The sequence below is a fragment of the Rhamphochromis sp. 'chilingali' genome (assembly GCF_963969265.1).
Source record: "Rhamphochromis sp. 'chilingali' genome assembly, chromosome: 10".
Taxonomy (NCBI): domain Eukaryota; kingdom Metazoa; phylum Chordata; class Actinopteri; order Cichliformes; family Cichlidae; genus Rhamphochromis; species Rhamphochromis sp. 'chilingali'.
The window spans coordinates 18701678-18719498 of record NC_137937.1 but is presented as its reverse complement, the minus strand read 5'-3'; the positions used below and the strand labels follow the sequence as shown (position 1 = coordinate 18719498).

Sequence of the window (17821 nt, the reverse complement as noted above, 5' to 3'; positions counted from 1 at the left end):
TGCTGGATACAAATAAATCTAACAAGTTGCAAACTAAGTGATGTATTTTGTGCTATCTATGTCTACACAAGGCCATGCTTACACTTGTTTCACTAATGTACTGTATGGTTACATTTAATGATTATTTACTTGAGCCCATTGCAATGTAGTTACCCAATATTAGGAATAATCTAAGAAAAAGTTGCAATTCCTTTGTAGAAGAGTTTTACATTCCTGTTTAAATTCCTGAAGGTTCTGTGACTTCTAAGTGCAAAGGCATGTCAATACCAATACTGCAGCTGAGTGTCAACAAATAACCAACATACAAATAGCAAGAAAATGTAAAACCTCCTCAGTGCCGCCTATGACAGAGATACAAATGGAGAATTCAAAACTCTTGCCAAGTCATTTGTTAACCGCAACCAAATTAAATATGAGGGAAGAGACAATCCCACTTCATTCCAGCCTTGTGTACTTGTTTCTCTGGGGCTTCTTTATCATAATCCACCATAAAAACTCTCCACAGTCCCGAGCAGTGCTTGTCAGAAAATTTGCAGTACACTTGTTGCTTTAACAGAACAGTTATGAAACTGAAAAGTAGCAACTGTCTCTCTATCACGTTCTCTCTGCAACATGGACATGTTAATGTGCATAATTAACTGATCAGCTTATGCCAGCTCGAAACATTTGGCAGCCTCGTCTGACAGCTTCAGCTCCTCTCTTGAAAACATCTTGAAATTTTCTGGTTTAGTCTCCCCGTGTGTAATTTTATCCCCTGTCAGAACAGAATAGCTTCAACTTGGAAGGTGACCAAAAGGTCCAGCTCTTGGTGATTTTTTTTTCTTTACTTAAAAGCTTTCTGTCGCAAAATGAAAAGGAATATAATAGCCTTAATATTTTTTATATTAAGGCTGTTGCTAACTTCAGAATGTTAACTGTGCAGTTAGATCAAATGATGATAATAGACGTGCTTACTAGGTGGGGAAATGTCTTACTATTTAGGGCTCCACATTGGTTGGTTGATATGCTCTCTCCAGAACAAAGTCTTACAGGCTTGACAATTGCCTGTGTTACTTTGATAAGGAAGAAGGCGCTAGATCAGTGGCCCTCCAGGTTTCAGCAGTTATTTTTGTGTAAAATATATCTATTCAATTTCAGATTCGCCCACCCTAATGTAGAGTGATAGATTAGGTCTAACTTTACAAACATTTACAGCTGCTGAACATTTACTTTGAGCTGTCCTCAAACTAAATGGCTGCATTTCTATTGCAAACAACAGTTTAACAGCACAGTAATTTGTGCTGTGATTTTCCAGCAACTTTCTCTAGGACTCGCTGTGTCTTTGAATGTAAATGTGTTAGGTTTGGCATATTTGGGCATAGTTGGTCTAAAAACTGTTTTACTTAGCCACGGCTGAGGTAATGCTACAGATATCTCAGCTTTGGGTACTGAGTGGTGATTATTTATCAGTCTGAACATAGTAAACTGTTCCTGTACTGAGTGCAAGGTGACATCAGGCTTGACAAATGTGCATTTATTGTTACCTCCCTCCTACCCATTGTCACAGCTGATTGACCTGGAATGCCAATATCTATTAGAAATGTGTGGGTATTCTGATAAGAAAAAAAGGCCTTCTGACAAAATCTGTGCATCATCATGTCTTTTCTGTTGTATACATTAAGCCAGACCTTCCATAAGTGTGTGTGTGTGTGTGTGTGTGTGTGTGTGTGTGTGTGTGTGGGGGGGGAACAAAACGCTTGGACACTGCTAGCACGGGGCGCCCACAGAAATGCAAAGCAGGAGATGAAGCATTGCTGAATATGTTTCCAAACCAACTTCATTCTAAGCCAAAGACTAGAAAATATGGTGAAGCATATCTTTCCTTTGGTTTCACCTGCACAAGTGCCGAGGTAGGTCTCCCCTGCAGGTTCTCCCTGTGTCGGGAGCAGCGCCGGGCTGTTCAGATCACGGACAAACAGGATCCCACAGTTTTTTATGTTTTTAAACCCATTTTGCACAGAGAGGCATTTTTTTGAAAAATGTATTGATAGCAATGTTGAATATTATTACACAAGAAAAAAAACCCAACTACATGTAAAATAATCACACCGTGCCGCCTCTGCCTTTCTAAATGGAGGGACAGTAACTGCGTGTGTATGTAAGCGTGTAAAACCTGAAGATAGTCAGATTAACAGTATTTTGTCTCTATCTGCCATTCTGCAATTCATCTCATGTAAACAAAAACGTGCGCACAGCGTGACGTGAAAAAAGGCACATACCTTTGACGTTGCGTGATGAACTCTGTATTCCTCGTTGACATGTAAACGCAAAACGTTTTCGGTGATTCAAAACGCCGTTTACGTGTGGATGAAATAGATGCGTTTTCAAAAATACCCGTGTAGGTGTGGACGTAGCGTAAAAGAGTTAGTAGTTTATTGTATTACTACCTGTAATTTATTGCAGATTACTTGTATTTGCTTAATTGTTTACTAAATGTTTGAGGTGTGAAATAAACCGCAATGGAGCAAAATATGGGCGTGTGTGGTTGGAGGATGTGTTTGTGCGTGCGCGCGTGCATGCGCGAGAAGGGGGAGCGCAAACATTTTTCTTGTAAAACAAGGGGGGCCCAGCAAAAAAAGTTTGGGAACCACTGCATTAAGCAATCCATATTATATTAAATTATGTACCCTGATGCATAAAGAGGGTTTTTCACTGTGTCCAATCTGCAAAAGAACAGTTTTCTTGATTAATAGGAATACTTATTTTATCATTAAGGTTGATTAATTCCATTAGTCTGTGAGGTTTTAAGTCATTCAGTAACGCCACTCTGAATCAATTATTTGCCATGGCAACGAGTAGAAAGAAGACAGTGATTATAGCAGGAGCTTAACAAATGCATATAAGATGATCGCTAAATATTCAAAACAGTCATTACCAACAGCCTCATCAACATACTTTACAGTACAGAACTCTTAAATGTCGACTTTTAAAAGCTGGATATTGTATCTGCTCGTGTGCACAGAAATGGTTCTTGGCAATGGAAGCCATTGATTTTCTCACTTCATCTGTATGGCATCTCCTCTTTCCTGCCAGCACAGCATGTAATATGAGACTGCAAGTTTTCTTTTACCCAAAGCAATCAATTTTGCTTAGCCAAACTCCCTAGCATGGATGGAGCCCGCCTAAGTACCTGTCTCCACCGACACACAGCCCTGTGTGCCGTCACCATCTAAAAAAAGCTTTCAGCGTAATAAAAAAACATGTCTGAATCAGAACCCAACCAATCTAATAACAGCCAGACCAGTCGGTATGACTACAGAGCGTTAACTGTGTCACTGATAGGGAGGGGGTATGTGCGAGCAAGTCCGCGAGAAAGGCCAAGAAATCAAAGAAATCACTGATCTTCAATTCCCCGATGAGATAATCCACATCACATTTTCTTCTATGCTATCACTTTCACAGCATGAAGTAAGATCTGGTTTCGCACTTTAAAAGCAAAAAGCGTTTATGACTTTTCTTTTTTGTATGAAAAACAAAAAAAAAAGAAAAAATCCAATATATGAGGCCATACGTAAGGGAATTCTAAGCCTGACTGAGCCTTATTGATATCTATCTGAAACTCCCTCAGCCACCATCAATCTCACATATTGTTAAACAGAAAGACTGGGAGGTAAACGTTCACTTAGAGACGTGTCTTGTCCCTTTCAGGAGACATGTTTAGCCTTCACTTCTGTAATGAAAACAAATAGATGGGCTGGTTTCATAGAGATAGAAAGCCTTGGACTGCAGCCAGAGATAACAGGGCGCAACTCTTCCAACTGAGGCAGTGTGGGTGTTGGATTCAGAAAGACTGACATTGAAATAAACAGAATTTACAACCTATTACTGACTGTTTCCAAGAAGGATACTGAGAAGCAGCTAACAAAGGTGGTTTTTTAAGAGATAATTTAATTCTCAACTGGCATGAACAGTGAAGTCCTTCCCTATGAAATATAATTGAATCCATTGGCATGCATTACCATGCACAACCATCAATTATTATGCCAGGGAGGTAAGAGCTAATCCTTCATCAGAATGAAAGCCAGCTATCTGCAAGAACAGGGGTGTCTGTTGTTCATTTTGCTGCTAATACATTGATTTATCTCTACAGTAGCTGCAACAGATAACAGACTTGGCTCAGATTATATCTCACCTGTAGCCACTGCGACTGGTCGCTATGACCAGCTGTCCAAGCGTTGACCTTGCCCTGCTTGTCTAAACGGGCTTTCCCAGGCTCCCAAGTGAACATGTCCATGTTGAGCGTCCTGAAGATGCTGGAGGCTGTGACCTGATAGTCCTGGATATGGCCTGACTTCATACCCAGTGGTTCAGAACAGCCTGGCAACAACAAAAACAGATTGGCTCTAAACTGTTTTTTTTTTTTTACATCTAACCCCAGGCCTCCTGAAGATGGATTCAGTGCTGACACTACTTAAAAACAAGAGGAACAACTGTGCAAGAGGCATACTGGAGTGGATTTCCAAATTCCAGTATGATGCATTTATGATAATGATGGTGATTAGTGTATTCAGTTGGATAAAGAAAGCTCACTCACCTGTTAGCTCACAACCGAGCAGCTCCATGCGTAAAGTACAGTGCCTCCTGCAGACTTGGGGGTAAATGCGCACGTACTGGGCTTCAATGGGAGGGGTGAAGGAGTTGGCTGATGGAGCGTTGTTATCGACATTTCCTCTGAAAATCTGTTGCAAGGGATGAAATAACAGCAGATGGGGGGCGGGGGAGGATGGTGAAGCAGATCAGTTTTCAATAATGTGGCAGTCTATCCGCCGCTGTCTCTAGTGTCTACTCCACGCTCAACAAATTACTGTCATTCAAGGTCAATGAGCTAGAATTACAGGGAAAAATAGACAATTTGTCGCACCATTTGAGCCAGTAATTCATAAGAACAGTGGTGTGTTTTAAATTAGTGCTCCAATTATATCACGTTACCTTCTGGAGTGTTTCATCCAAATCGCTGAAGATAGCCTGACAGAAACTATATGATTGGAGCGAAAGATGTACAAACAAACATAGACATGTCATAGCCGTGTCTAGCTTTGACTGAGCAAAACAAAAGAGCTCTAAATTAAAAATATCAAAGCCCAGACGTAGAGCATACAAATCTGACAACATATCTGATAATAAGTTTGGAGGTCTGGTTGTTTCGGAGCTCGGCCAAAGAGAGGACAGTCGTGGCTTGCTGTCAGGAATGATAGAATGCTCTGTGGCCTATTTGGTGGCTGTTCATCCCCAAATAGTATAAAAATTCAATCTAGAAGTCATAAAAGTGGAGGGGGGTAAGGGGCAGCAGGATGGGCCCGGTGTGCGCTAGCTAATTAAAAAGCCATCTCATCATGTCCTCCACCCTGTCCTTGACTGAGTGCACAGTCTCTAGTCGATGTGTGCGCATGTATGAGTGTGTATTTCGTCTGTCTACCACAGAACAAGAAGCAATGGGTGACGATGGATGCGTACACCTATGTCTGTGTGCCCGTACAAGTGTCTCACCATATCCTCATCTTTGCCCTTGACTTTGTATGTTCTCCAGGTCTTCCCGTCATCACTGTAGGCTACTTTGTAAGACTTGACGTACTCTGGGCTGCCGATACGCTTTGCACCCTGGGTAATTAGGCCCGTGACCCTCATTCTCCTCTGCAGGTTTATCTGTGGAGTAGAAAAAAACACAGATAGGCTGAAGATGAAATTCTAGCTTTATTTTCAGACACTGTATATAGAGGTGTAAGTGTCTGTGAGCATGCATGTCATCGAGCTCAGTTCACCCCCTTGTATCTTTTCTGTCAGGGCCATCCATCTTATTCTAAAAGTCTGTGTCCAAATAGAACATTTAATCAATTGTACACCCCATATCCAGTCTGCCCACACTGTGCAAACTGTCAATATGGTGCCAGTGTAAAGCAGCTTGGTGAGCCAAGAGGAAAAAGAGGCACTAAGAAAGAGGAAAATGACGAATGGCTTCCATAGATCCTACTCAGCACCCACAAACCAGATTCATTACATATAGACCAATATCTTCAGTAGCTTTCCCTGACAGCTCATTTTGATAAAGTATATGCTCACCGGCCATTTCATTAGGTACACCTTGCTAGCATAACATTGAACCCCGTTTTGCGTTCAGAACTGTCTTAATTATTTGTGGCAATGATTCAGCAAGGTGTTGGAAGCATTCCTCTAAGGTTGTGGTCCATATTAACATCTTTATTTGGTCTGGCATCTGTACAGTGAACTCCTTGTTCTTTTCAAGAAACCAATCTGATATGATGTAAGCTTTGTGAAATGGTGAGTTAACCTGCTAGAAGCAGCCATCAGAAGACACGTAAACTGCGGTCATAAAGAGATCAACATGGTCAGCAACACTACTCAGATAGGCTGTAGCATTTAAACAAAGCTCAACTGGTAGTATCAGTGCCAAAATGTGCCAAGAAAATATCCCCGCCATCATTGCACTGTTGATAGAAGACAGGATGGGTCCATGCTTTTGTGTTTACACCACATTCTGACCCCATCATAGGAGAAATTGAGACTCATCAGACCACACAGTGTTTCTGCAATCTTCTCTTGTTCAATGCAGGTGAGTTCATGTGAATAGTTGTCACAGTTTCCTGTTCATAGCTGACACCCGGCGTGGTCTTCTTCTGCTGTTGCCCGTCTGCTTCAAGATGTTTTCCTGCATATTTTGGATGTAATGAATGGTTATCTGAGTTACTGTTGCCTTCCTGTCAGGTTGAAGCAGTCTGGCCATTCTCCTGACTTCTGCCATCAACATAGCATTTTCAACCAGAGAAATGCTGCTCACTGGATATTTTCTCTTTATGTGGACCAATGTAAACCCAGTAAATCAGCAGTTTCTGAAATACCTGTCTGGCACCAATCACCTTTCTTACCCTTTCTGATTCTCTGTTTAAACTGCAGGAACTCCTCCTGACCATGTCTAAATGGCTAAATGCTCTGAGTTACTTCCATCTAGGGCTGTTCGATATAACGATATATATCGGATGACGATATAAAAACGTCTATCGTTTCATTTTACGCTATCGTTTGTTTCGTGGTGTCGCAAAATAAACTGTTTACGGCAATATTTTTTCATTATTTTGATGGTCACTGTAGTGGCTATAATAATTTCTTAAAGTTCTCTCTTTCTCTTACATTTAATATAACCACACTACAGACAGACAAGTGTTTGTTTTTATGCGTTGTCGTTAGCAACAACGACGGTAAAACCTCCGCGTGTCCGCTTGTTCCACATAAACCTTTCACAATAAAGCTCAAGATCCTGTTGAGACTTTTTAAAATAAACTGAATCACGTGAAAGATGCAGAGTGTTTACGGATGAGAAGCAAAAAAGAGCCACCAGGTGCTAAAAATAAACCTTGGACTCAAACATTAGAACAGGCTTTTCCCCGCAGCACGCCATGTAATAAATACTCGCAAAGAAAACGGCGGCTGTTACAACTTATGTCTAAAAATGTATAGTTTCATGCATCGGTTAAAACACTCGACTCCAGGTACGCGACGCCCAGCTGGAAACACTTCACGCAAGTCGAGCTGCCCGAGATTCACAGAATTTACAGAAAATGTTACATTTTTGTGATTTACATCGTTAACGGACGATAGATGTCTTAATATCGGGATATGAGATTTTGGTCATATCGCACAGCCCTACTTCCATCTGATTTCCACATAAAATATTTGGGTTAATAATAACCAATTACACCAGTGTAACTAATGAAATGGCCAGAGGATGCATTTTCAATATTTTCCTGAACATTTTCTTTTGGCAAAGCAGCAGCATGTTTGACAGCGTGTCGATTTTCTAATCACTGGACTTTCTTGGATACAAAGTCTATATATATATATATATAGAGTGTTTTACAAAAACCGATGGTATTAACGGTGAACTCAAAATAAACAAAGTGTCTCTTTAAGGATCCTGTCTCTTCAATATCAGTGCAGAAGACTTGATGGTGTCAACACCAGCTTGTCTCGGTGATAGTCGCTGACAGAGTTTTACATTTCTGAGGAATACTGATTGACTGGAAGAAACCTCAGCCTATCACACCGGCTGGTTCTTCTTCTCTATTCACAACTGCAGCAAGTTTGAAAGACCTGTGAGTAATATTAGACCCGCCACATCTATGCTTCCCTACAGTCTTTGTCTTCAATCTGTCAGCACTGGTTAAAAAAAATGCCACTCGCCTGTAATTTCTGGTGAGCTTGTATAAAAAAAATGAGACAGCTGATGACAGTTGATGACAGCTAACTTCACTGTGGCAAAACGCAGAAGCCTGTGGTGACTAAGGAGTGATGCTGTGTTCATTGTACTCACAGACACATACTATTTGCCATTTATTACAGTCAATTTTAACACTGATTAAAAAAAACCTGTGTGTGTGTGGGGGGGGGGAGTAGAGCCAGAGGGCACTGGGCAATTCTCAGACCAACATAGCCTCTCAGACTGTGACAAATAAGATAAAGAAAATAAGAGCTGATGACAGTTATTCTTTGTTGGAACTACATTGAAATGAAACAGCGTCATTTTCACTAAAAAAGGCTCATCTATCTCATTCCCTGTCAAAATATAAAAACACAGCTGTCTAACTTTCCATTTCTGTGCAGAACAGATGGGTAGCAGTAGCACACTTCTGAGGAAGTATTAGGCAAAGGACCATTAACCTGGGACAGCCAAACCAATAAAAGAAATGCAGACTAAAACAGAATTTTAATTACTCCTATGAATTAGGCTGGTTCTGTGTGAGTCAGTGCTGCTGTTATTGTGTCTGTGCATTTCACACAGCAACTTAGTGAAAAGAAAGAAGCCTGCATTTCGCTTTATGTTTGTTAGCTAAAGTCTGTTTAAGAGCACAAACCCTTTAAAAGCCTGTGCCGAAAATGGAACTGGCAGTGCGACTACATTTGCTGTGGTATTCTGCGGGCTTGAGCACATTTTCTGGTAAACGAGTGGTAACATTACTATGAAATAAGGCAATTTACAAGTAAAATATTTGAGAGCACGAGCTCAAGTTATATTCTCCTTTTTCTGTTATTGAAAAAGCAGAAATGCTCTAAGCATTGTCTCCTGACGACATTCGAGATTAGAACATCGCCTCTAACAGATCCAGCGCTGTTTATAATGGTTATCATCTATGCTTGAACTGTCAAAAAAAGAAATAAATATTTTACAGCAGTGATTTGTATCTTAATTTCCACTTTTAGGGCTACGACTCAATTACGCCAATTTTTTCTACACGCTTAAACCAACGTATCATGGTAATTATACATGAGGAAACCTCTTAGAGCCTCGGAGCCGCAGTGACCCACACTTTCCAATTCACAGCATTTCTTTGCTCTTCTCATTATTCTCCACAGAGATAGATACTTCTTGCACTAATTAGAAGCCCTGTCACTAAAAGGCCACCGCTGGGGTAATTGGGGTGATTCTTCACATTTTAATTCACCACTCAGAAAAGGACCTCTGTCGCTCGAGTGCTAATAGTGATGCATGTCTTGTTAAAAAAAGAAATGCAAAATAAATATTTACAATGAGAAAACAAAAGAAAGAAATCAGGTACCTAGCAAATTTGTGAGACTATAGCTTTCTATGTTTGTCTAATTTTACAAAATCATAACTTTATAACTATATAAACTATAACTTTATAAACTGCTAGCAAAATTTTGTTGACATTTCTCTGATATGGGTTATATATTATGTATCTGTGCAGTTTAGGGTCATTGCTAATGAGACTGAGTGACTCAGTATTTAGCACAGTTTGATCTTTTTCCCTTTTCTATTACTTTTGGTCTGCAGCTGCAGCTCTCGTCTAAAAAAACAATTCAGATCCGCATTCAGAGGTTGATGTCTTGTAGTAGGATGAGCTTGCATTTTAGATATAGTTTGCTATTGAAGGTTTTTTTTCATTATAATCTAACAAAGAGCATACACTTAGCATACACTGTGTACTCTGTAAATTTGGTTTAGATATAAAATAGTAACACTGCAGCATATTAAAGAAAGAAGTATAGAATGAACTTTTACCCTTTCACAATTTCACTCTCTCTTGTTCCAGACACAGACAGCAACCTGTGTACGAAGCACTCAGTAAAATGAGCCTCTAAAGTAAAAAAAAAATCTACATCAAATATTTTCTGTTCTCAGACTCTATTTGCAAAACAAAGAACATATCCTTTGTTTGCACAGCATGATTCAACCTGTTTTTCCCTGTAATGTTTTCAGTACCGCCAGAAAATGTTCAGCATAACTGTTCGAGAGGCATAAAGAAAATATACATACATACTTAAGGTCATTAACACGGGAGCTTTAATTTTCCCCTCATCCTTTGAGACTGCCTAAAAAAACTATTTTTGAGAATTTAGAGAGCCAAATTCATAATTAAAACAAAAATTCAACCTGTGCTAATACATGTAGATAATTCAGCCATTACTGCTTGTTTTTATCTACATTTGTAGTCCCCTGCCATAAAAATACATGTCAGAAGCTAATTGAGTTATGCATAATGACTAGGACTGAAACAATTTGTCAGCGAATGGCAGCTTGACTCTGAGAAATTATTATAGCCATTTTTCATTGTTTCTTCACATTTTGCAAGCAGAATGGATAATTGAGAAAATCATTAAGAGCACAAGCAGTAATGACATACTTGTTAGCTGGAGCTCAAATCACGATGGAAACTTTGAACATTTAGTTTCTTTCTGCACGTGACACATTCACTTATGTCATATTGGTTTTAATTGACTGGATTCTGATAAATAAAAAAGAAAAACAGGACATTTTTAAAACATATTTTCCATTAGAATCTTTCCAGAGCTCGAAATCTTGCTCTAAGTAAAAACAGGCAGAACTGCATTTATTTACGACAACAACAACCTCCAGGTAAAAACGCAGCTGACTGCAGAACAGCTAGCTTTGAGTCATTTATAGGGAGTGCAGAATTATCAGGCAAGTTGTAAAACTCAATGCATCCCATGATGCATTGAGTTTTTCCTTTCGAGTCACCTTTCTCACTCACTATGTGTTAATAGACCTCTCTGCATTGAATCATATCTGTTATTAACCTCTGTCTCTCTTCCACAGCATGTCTTTTATCCTGTCTTCCTTCTCTCACTCCAACCGGTCGCAGCAGATGGCCGCCCCTCCCTGAGCCTGGTTCTGCCGGAGGTTTCTTCCTGTTAAAAGGGAGTTTTTCCTTCCCACTGTTGCCAAAGTGCTTGCTCATAGGGGGTCATATGATTGTTGGGTTTTTCTCTGTATCTATGAAGCGCCTTGAGGCGACTTATGTTGTGATTTGGCGCTATATAAATAAAATTGAATTGAATTGAATTGTATTTTTGAGGAATAATTTTATTATTGAACAACAACCATGTTCTCAATGAACCCAAAAAACTTATTAATATCAAAGCTGAATGTTTTTGGAAGTAGTTTTTAGTTTGTCTTTAGTTTTAGCTATTTTAGGGGGATATCTGTGTGTGCAGGTGACTATTACTGTGCATAATTATTAGGCAACTTAACAAAAAACAAATATATACCCATTCAATTGTTTATTTTCACCATCCATCCATCTTCATCCGCTTTGTCCGGGGCCGGGTCGCGGGGGCAGCAGCCTAAGCAAAGAGGCCCAGACCTCCCTCTCCCCAGCCACCTCCTCCAGCTTATCCGGGGGAATACCAAGGCGTTCCCAGGCCAGCCGAGAGATATAATCTCTCCAGCATGTCCTGGGTCTGCCCCGGGGCCTCCTCCCGGTGGGACATGCCTGGAACACCTCACCCAGGAGGCGCCCAGGGGGCATCCTTGTCAGATGCCCGAACCACCTCAGCTGGCTCCTTTCGATGTGGAGCAGCAGCTGCTCTACTCTGAGCCCCTCCTGGATGGCCGAACTTCTCACCCTATCTCTAAGGGAGAGGCCAGCCACCCTTCGGAGGAAGCTCATTTCTGCCGCTTGTATCCGCGATCTCGTTCTTTCGGTCACTACCCACAGCTCGAGGCCATAGGTGAGGGTAGGGACGTAGATCGACCGGTAAATTGAGAGCTTCGCTTTTACACTCAGCTCCCTCTTCACCACGACGGACCGGTGCAGCGTCCGCATTACTGCAGCTGCAGCCCCAATCCGTCTGTCGATCTCCGGCTCCCTTCTCCCATCACTCGCGAACAAGACCCCGAGATACTTGAACTCCTCCACTTGTGGCAGGAACTCATCCCCGACCCGGAGTGGGCACTCCACCCTTTTCCGGCTGAGAACCATGGCCTCAGATTTGGAGGTGCTGATCCTCATTCCCGCTGCTTCACACTCGGCTGCGAACCGTTCCAGTGCGAGCTGGAGGCCTTCACCCGATGAAGCCAACAGAACCACATCATCTGCAAAAATCAGAGATGAGATTCTGAGGCCACCAAAGCGAAAGCCCTCCGCCACTTGGCTGCGCCTAGAAATCCTGTCCATAAAAATTATGAACAGAACCGGAGACAAAGGGCAGCCCTGGCGAAGCCCATCACCCACCGGGAACGAGTCCGACTTATTGCCGGCAATGCGAACCAAGCTCTTGCAACGGTTGTATAGGGATCGAATGGCCCGTAGCAATGGGCCAGACACCCCATATTCCCGCAACACCTCTCACAGGACACCCCGAGGGACACGGTCGAATGCCTTCTCCAAGTCCACAAAACACATGTAGACTGGTTGGGCAAACTCCCATGCACCCTCAAGTATCCTGGAGAGGATAAAGAGCTGGTCCAGTGTTCCGCGACCAGGACGAAAACCGCATTGTTCCTCCTGTATCCGAGGTTCGACTAACGGACGAACTCTCCTTTCCAGCACCCTGGCATAGACTTTCCCAGGGAGGCTGAGGAGTGTGATCCCCCTGTAGTTGGAACACACCCTCCGGTCCCCTTTCTTAAAGATGGGGACCACCACCCCGGTCTGCCAGTCCACAGGTACTGCCCCTGATCTCCACGCAACATTGCAGAGGCGTGTCAACCAGGACAGCCCTACAACGTCCAGAGCCTTCAGGAACTCGGGGCGGACCTCATCAACACCAGGGGCTCTGCCACCAAGGAGTTGTTTAACTGCCTCAGTGACCTCGCCCCCGGAAATTGGCGGGTCATTCCCCTCATCCCCAGACTCTGCTTCCTCCTCGGAAGACGTGTCAGTGGGATTAAGGAGGTCCTCGAAGTATTCCTTCCACCGCCTGACAATTTTCTCAGTCGACGTCAGCAGCGCTCCGCCAGCACTATACACAGTGCAGGTAGAGCACCGCTTTCCCCTCCTGAGACGTCTGACGGTTTGCCAGAATCTCTTCGAGGCAGTCCGAAAGTCTTTTTCCATGGCCTCTCCGAACTCCTCCCACACCCGAGTTTTTGCTTCAGCCACTGCCCGAGCCGCATTCCGCTTGGCCTGTCGATACCTGTCGGCTGCCTCCGGAGTCCCACAGGCTAACCAAGCCCGATAGGACTCCTTCTTCAGCCTGGTGGCTCCCTTCACCTCTGGTGTCCACCATTTGGTTCGGGGATTACCACCACGGCAGGCACCCACCACCTTGCGGCCGCAGCTCAATGCAGCAGCTTCGGCAATGGAGACTCTGAGTCCGAATGGACCATGTTCAATGTCCCCAGTCTCCCTCGGAATGCTGTCGAAGCTCTGCCGGAGGTGTGCGTTGAAGATCTCGCGGACTGGGGCCTCTGCTAGACGTTCCCAGCACACCCTCACTACGCGTTTAGGTGCACCAGGTCTGTCCAGCGTCCTCCCCCGCCACCTGATCCAACTCACCACCAGGTGGTGATCAGTTGACAGCTCAGCCCCTCTCTTTACCCGAGTGTCCAGAACATATGGTCGCAGGTCTGCTGATACGATTACAAAATCGATCATCGACCTACGGCCTAGAGCGTCCTGGTGCCACGTGCACTTATGGACACTCTTATGTTCGAACAGGGTGTTCGTTATGGCCAAACTGTGGTTAGCACAGAAGTCCAATAACAGAGCACCGCTCGGGTTCAGATCAGGGAGGCCGTTCCTCCCAATCACGCCCCTCCAGGCCTCGCTGTCGTTACCCACGTGAGCATTGAAGTCTCCCAGCAGGACAACAGAGTCTCCAGGTGGAGCACCCTCCAGCACCCCCCCCAGGGACTCTAAGAAGGCTGGGTACTCTGAACTGCCACTCGGCGCATAAGCGCAGATGACAGTCAGGACCCGTTCCCCGACCCTAAGGCGCAGGGAACAAACCCTCTCGTCCACCGGGAAAAACCCCAACGTACCGGCAGCAAGCCGAGGGGATATTAGGATACCCACCCCAGCCCGCCGCCTCTCACCAGGGGCAACTCCAGACTGAGACAGAGTCCAGCCCCTCTCCAGGAGACTGGTTCCAGAGCCCAAGCCATGTGTAGAGGTGAGCCCGACTATATCTAGCCGGTACCTCTCAACCTCACGCACTAACTCAGGCTCCTTCCCCACCAGAGAGGTGACATTCCATGTCCCTATTGCCAGTCTTGGCAGCCGGGGGTCAGTCCGCCAGGGCCTCCGCTCCTGGCCGCCACCCGGCACACAATGCACCCGACCCCTATGGCGCCTCCTGCGGGTGGTGGGCCTGCGGGAGGATGGGCCCATGTCTCCTCTTCGGGCTGTGCCCGGCCGGACCCCATGGACTAAGGCCCGGCCACCAGACGCTCGCCCTCGGGCACCCTCCCCGGGCCTGGCTCCAGGGCGGGGCCCCGGTAACCCTATCCCGGGCAGGGTAAACTGTTCCCTCGGTGTCCTTTTCATAAGGGTCTTATGAATCGCTCTTTGTCTGGTCCCTCACCCAGGGCCAATTTGCCATGGGAGACCCTACCAGGGGGCAAAAGTCCCCAGACAACATAGCCCCTGGGATCCCTGGGACACACAAACCCCTCCACCACGATAAGGTAGCGATTCAAGGAGGGGTTTATTTTCACCAGTGAAACCAATATAACATCTCCACATTCACAAATATACATTTCTGACATTCAAAAACAAAACAAAAACAAATCAGCGACCAATATAGCCACCTTTCTGTGCAAGGACACTCAAAAGCCTGCCATCCATGGATTCTGTCAGTGTTTTGATCTGTTCACCATCAACATTGCGTGCAGCAGCAACCACAGCCTCCCAGACACTGTTCAGAGAGGTGTACTGTTTTCCCTCCTTGTAAATCTCACATTTGATGATGGACCACAGGTTCTCAATGGGGTTCAGATCAGGTGAACAAGGTGGCCATGTCATTAGTTTTTCTTCTTTTATACCCTTTCTTGCCAGCCACGCTGTGGAGTACTTGGACGCGTGTGATGGAGCATTGTCCTGCATGAAAATCATGTTTTTCTTGAAGGATGCAGACTTCTTCCTGTACCACTGCTTGAAGAAGGTGTCTTCCAGAAACTGGCAGTAGGACTGGGAGTTGAGCTTGACTCCATCCTCAACCCGAAAAGGCCCCACAAGCTCATCTTTGATGATACCAGCCCAAACCAGTACTCCACCTCCACCTTGCTGGCGTCTGAGTCGGACTGGAGCTCTCTGCCCTTTACCAATCCAGCCACGGGCCCATCCATCTGGCCCATCAAGACTCACTCTCATTTCATCAGTCCATAAAACCTTAGAAAAACCAGTCTTGAGATATTTCTTGGCCCAGTCTTGACGTTTCAGCTTGTGTGTCTTGTTCAGTGGTGGTCGTCTTTCAGCCTTTCTTACCTTGACCATGTCTCTGAGTATTGCACACCTTGTGCTTTTGGGCACTCCAGTGATGTTGCAGCTCTGAAATATGGCCAAACTGGTGGCAAGTGGCATCTTGGCAGCTGCACGCTTGACTTTTCTCAGTTCATGGGCAGTTATTTTGCGCCTTGGCTTTTCCACACGCTTCTTGCGACCCTGTTGACTATTTTGAATGAAACGCTTGATTGTTCGATGATCACGCTTCAGAAGCTTTGCAATTTTGAGACTGCAGCATCCCTCTGCAAGATATCTCACTATTTTTGACTTTTCTGAGCCTGTCAAGTCCTTCTTTTGACCCATTTTGCCAAAGGAAAGGACGTTGCCTAATAATTATGCACACCTGATATAGGGTGTTGATGTCATTAGACCACACCCCTTCTCATTACAGAGATGCACATCACCTAATATGCTTAATTGGTAGTAGGCTTTCGAGCCTATACAGCTTGGAGTAAGACAACATGCATGAAGAGGATGATGTGGACAAAATACTCATTTGCCTAATAATTCTGCACTCCCTGTATGTTGTTAAGACCACTAATTATTCCACACACAGAATATTCATACCAACAAGCAAAACATCACACACATGCGTACACACAGGCATACAAAGGTCAGGCAAAATATACCCCTTGTTGATTACATGCTGAGATCAGAACTGCGGAGGGAATTGCAACAATATTGTAACAATTAGACTGCCCTTGAAGCTACCTAACAGCCCTGTGGCACCACTGTACAAACTCTGTTGTTGCCATTGTTGCTGTATTTTCATGTGTGTTTCAGTAAATGGCTGCACATATTCTATCCCTAGTAAATAAATACTATATTGCCAGAAAATATAAATAAATACAGGTTGGCTCAAGAGTGCTGAACATCAGCATCTCTTTGTTCTTTCTTTCTTGTTTTTTATTTCAGTAATGTTTAGTGTGTACAGTAATCAAACTTTATATTCTTTAACACAATCATAACTATATTAAAGTGCCAACTTATAGGCCAACAAAAGCCAGCAGTAGCTGGTGATATACAAGCACGTTATTGTATGTGAACAGATGGACATTGAAGAAGTTTAAATGATTTTAAATGGCAGGAAAACAAATCTTCACACCATTTATAAAGCACCTAAAGATCGAAGCACCACCGAGGTGTTGTAGCAGAAGCAGAAATAGGCAAGTTAACCACTGTGAGTGATTTGATGCTTCTCTGCTAAGGGATTGATGGCCGCCATACCACTGTTAGAAACTGCTAAATAACTCAGAGTACAAATCATGTTGTTGCTCTCAGTGCTAAAGGTGCAGCGGCAAGTTTAAGACCTCAAAATCTTAACTGGTTTTATCTAAGAGTTTGTTTTGGGAGGAAATCTCAGGCCTTTTAGTTCAAAGTCGTAACGTTCAAGCCTATGTGTCCAAAGGCTTTATTCAATTTAACCTCCGTGCAGTCATGCTGCGATTATAAAATAAACTGTGACAGAAAAACCTTTCTCAGGGTCACATTTCAACCACAGCAGACGGTAGAATGTTTTAATAACTGAGGTCACGCTGGAATGAAGAGGAAATAGCTTCTCAGATAGGAACAGAATTGAAGTCCAAGAATCTAAGCGTGTTCTATAAACAAAGAAATGTGTCCATACTGATGGAGATCTGCATTTTAATGTAATGTCATTAATTGCTTAACTGCAGGTGAAATATGTATAGACCCTTTTAGCCTTCACAAGTGATTTGTATTGTTTCATTCTTCCAGCACAGCCGGCTAAAGCTATATTTTGCTGATATTGGTGAGACCGGCAGCATATTTCCCTTGAGTGCTCAAATGCAATTTTATGTGTGAGCTAGAAGTGGCAAGGCTGTCTCACGGTACATAGATGTGTGAACAGTAGCGAGCTCACACTCACGCACAAATCAAAAACACACAAACCAACATAAATGCAAACAAAGGCATATGAAGTGCTTTGTCTGAAAATCTATGATGTATTATTCAAAATTCGTTGCTCTGTGTACGGCTGATTCATTTGTTGAGATTTAGGGGGAAAGAGCTGAAACTGGCTGGCATCCAAACACATACTGTAGTAC

The 17821-nt window shown here is 43.6% G+C and overlaps 1 protein-coding gene across 4 annotated transcripts in view; it reads right to left on the bottom strand.

Moving 5' to 3' along the window:
• Positions 1-17821, bottom strand: part of edil3a (EGF-like repeats and discoidin I-like domains 3a) — a 135354-nt gene that overhangs the window by 32095 nt on the left and 85438 nt on the right. For all 4 annotated transcript variants that reach the window (XM_080893272.1, XM_080893273.1, XM_080893274.1 and 1 more), the window contains 3 exons: positions 5527-5682; positions 4574-4718; positions 4172-4356 (listed from right to left, as the gene is read on the bottom strand). In XM_080893272.1, the coding sequence (XP_080749398.1) occupies positions 4172-4356; positions 4574-4718; positions 5527-5682 (486 nt within the window). The remainder of the gene's footprint in view (positions 1-4171; positions 4357-4573; positions 4719-5526; positions 5683-17821) is intronic.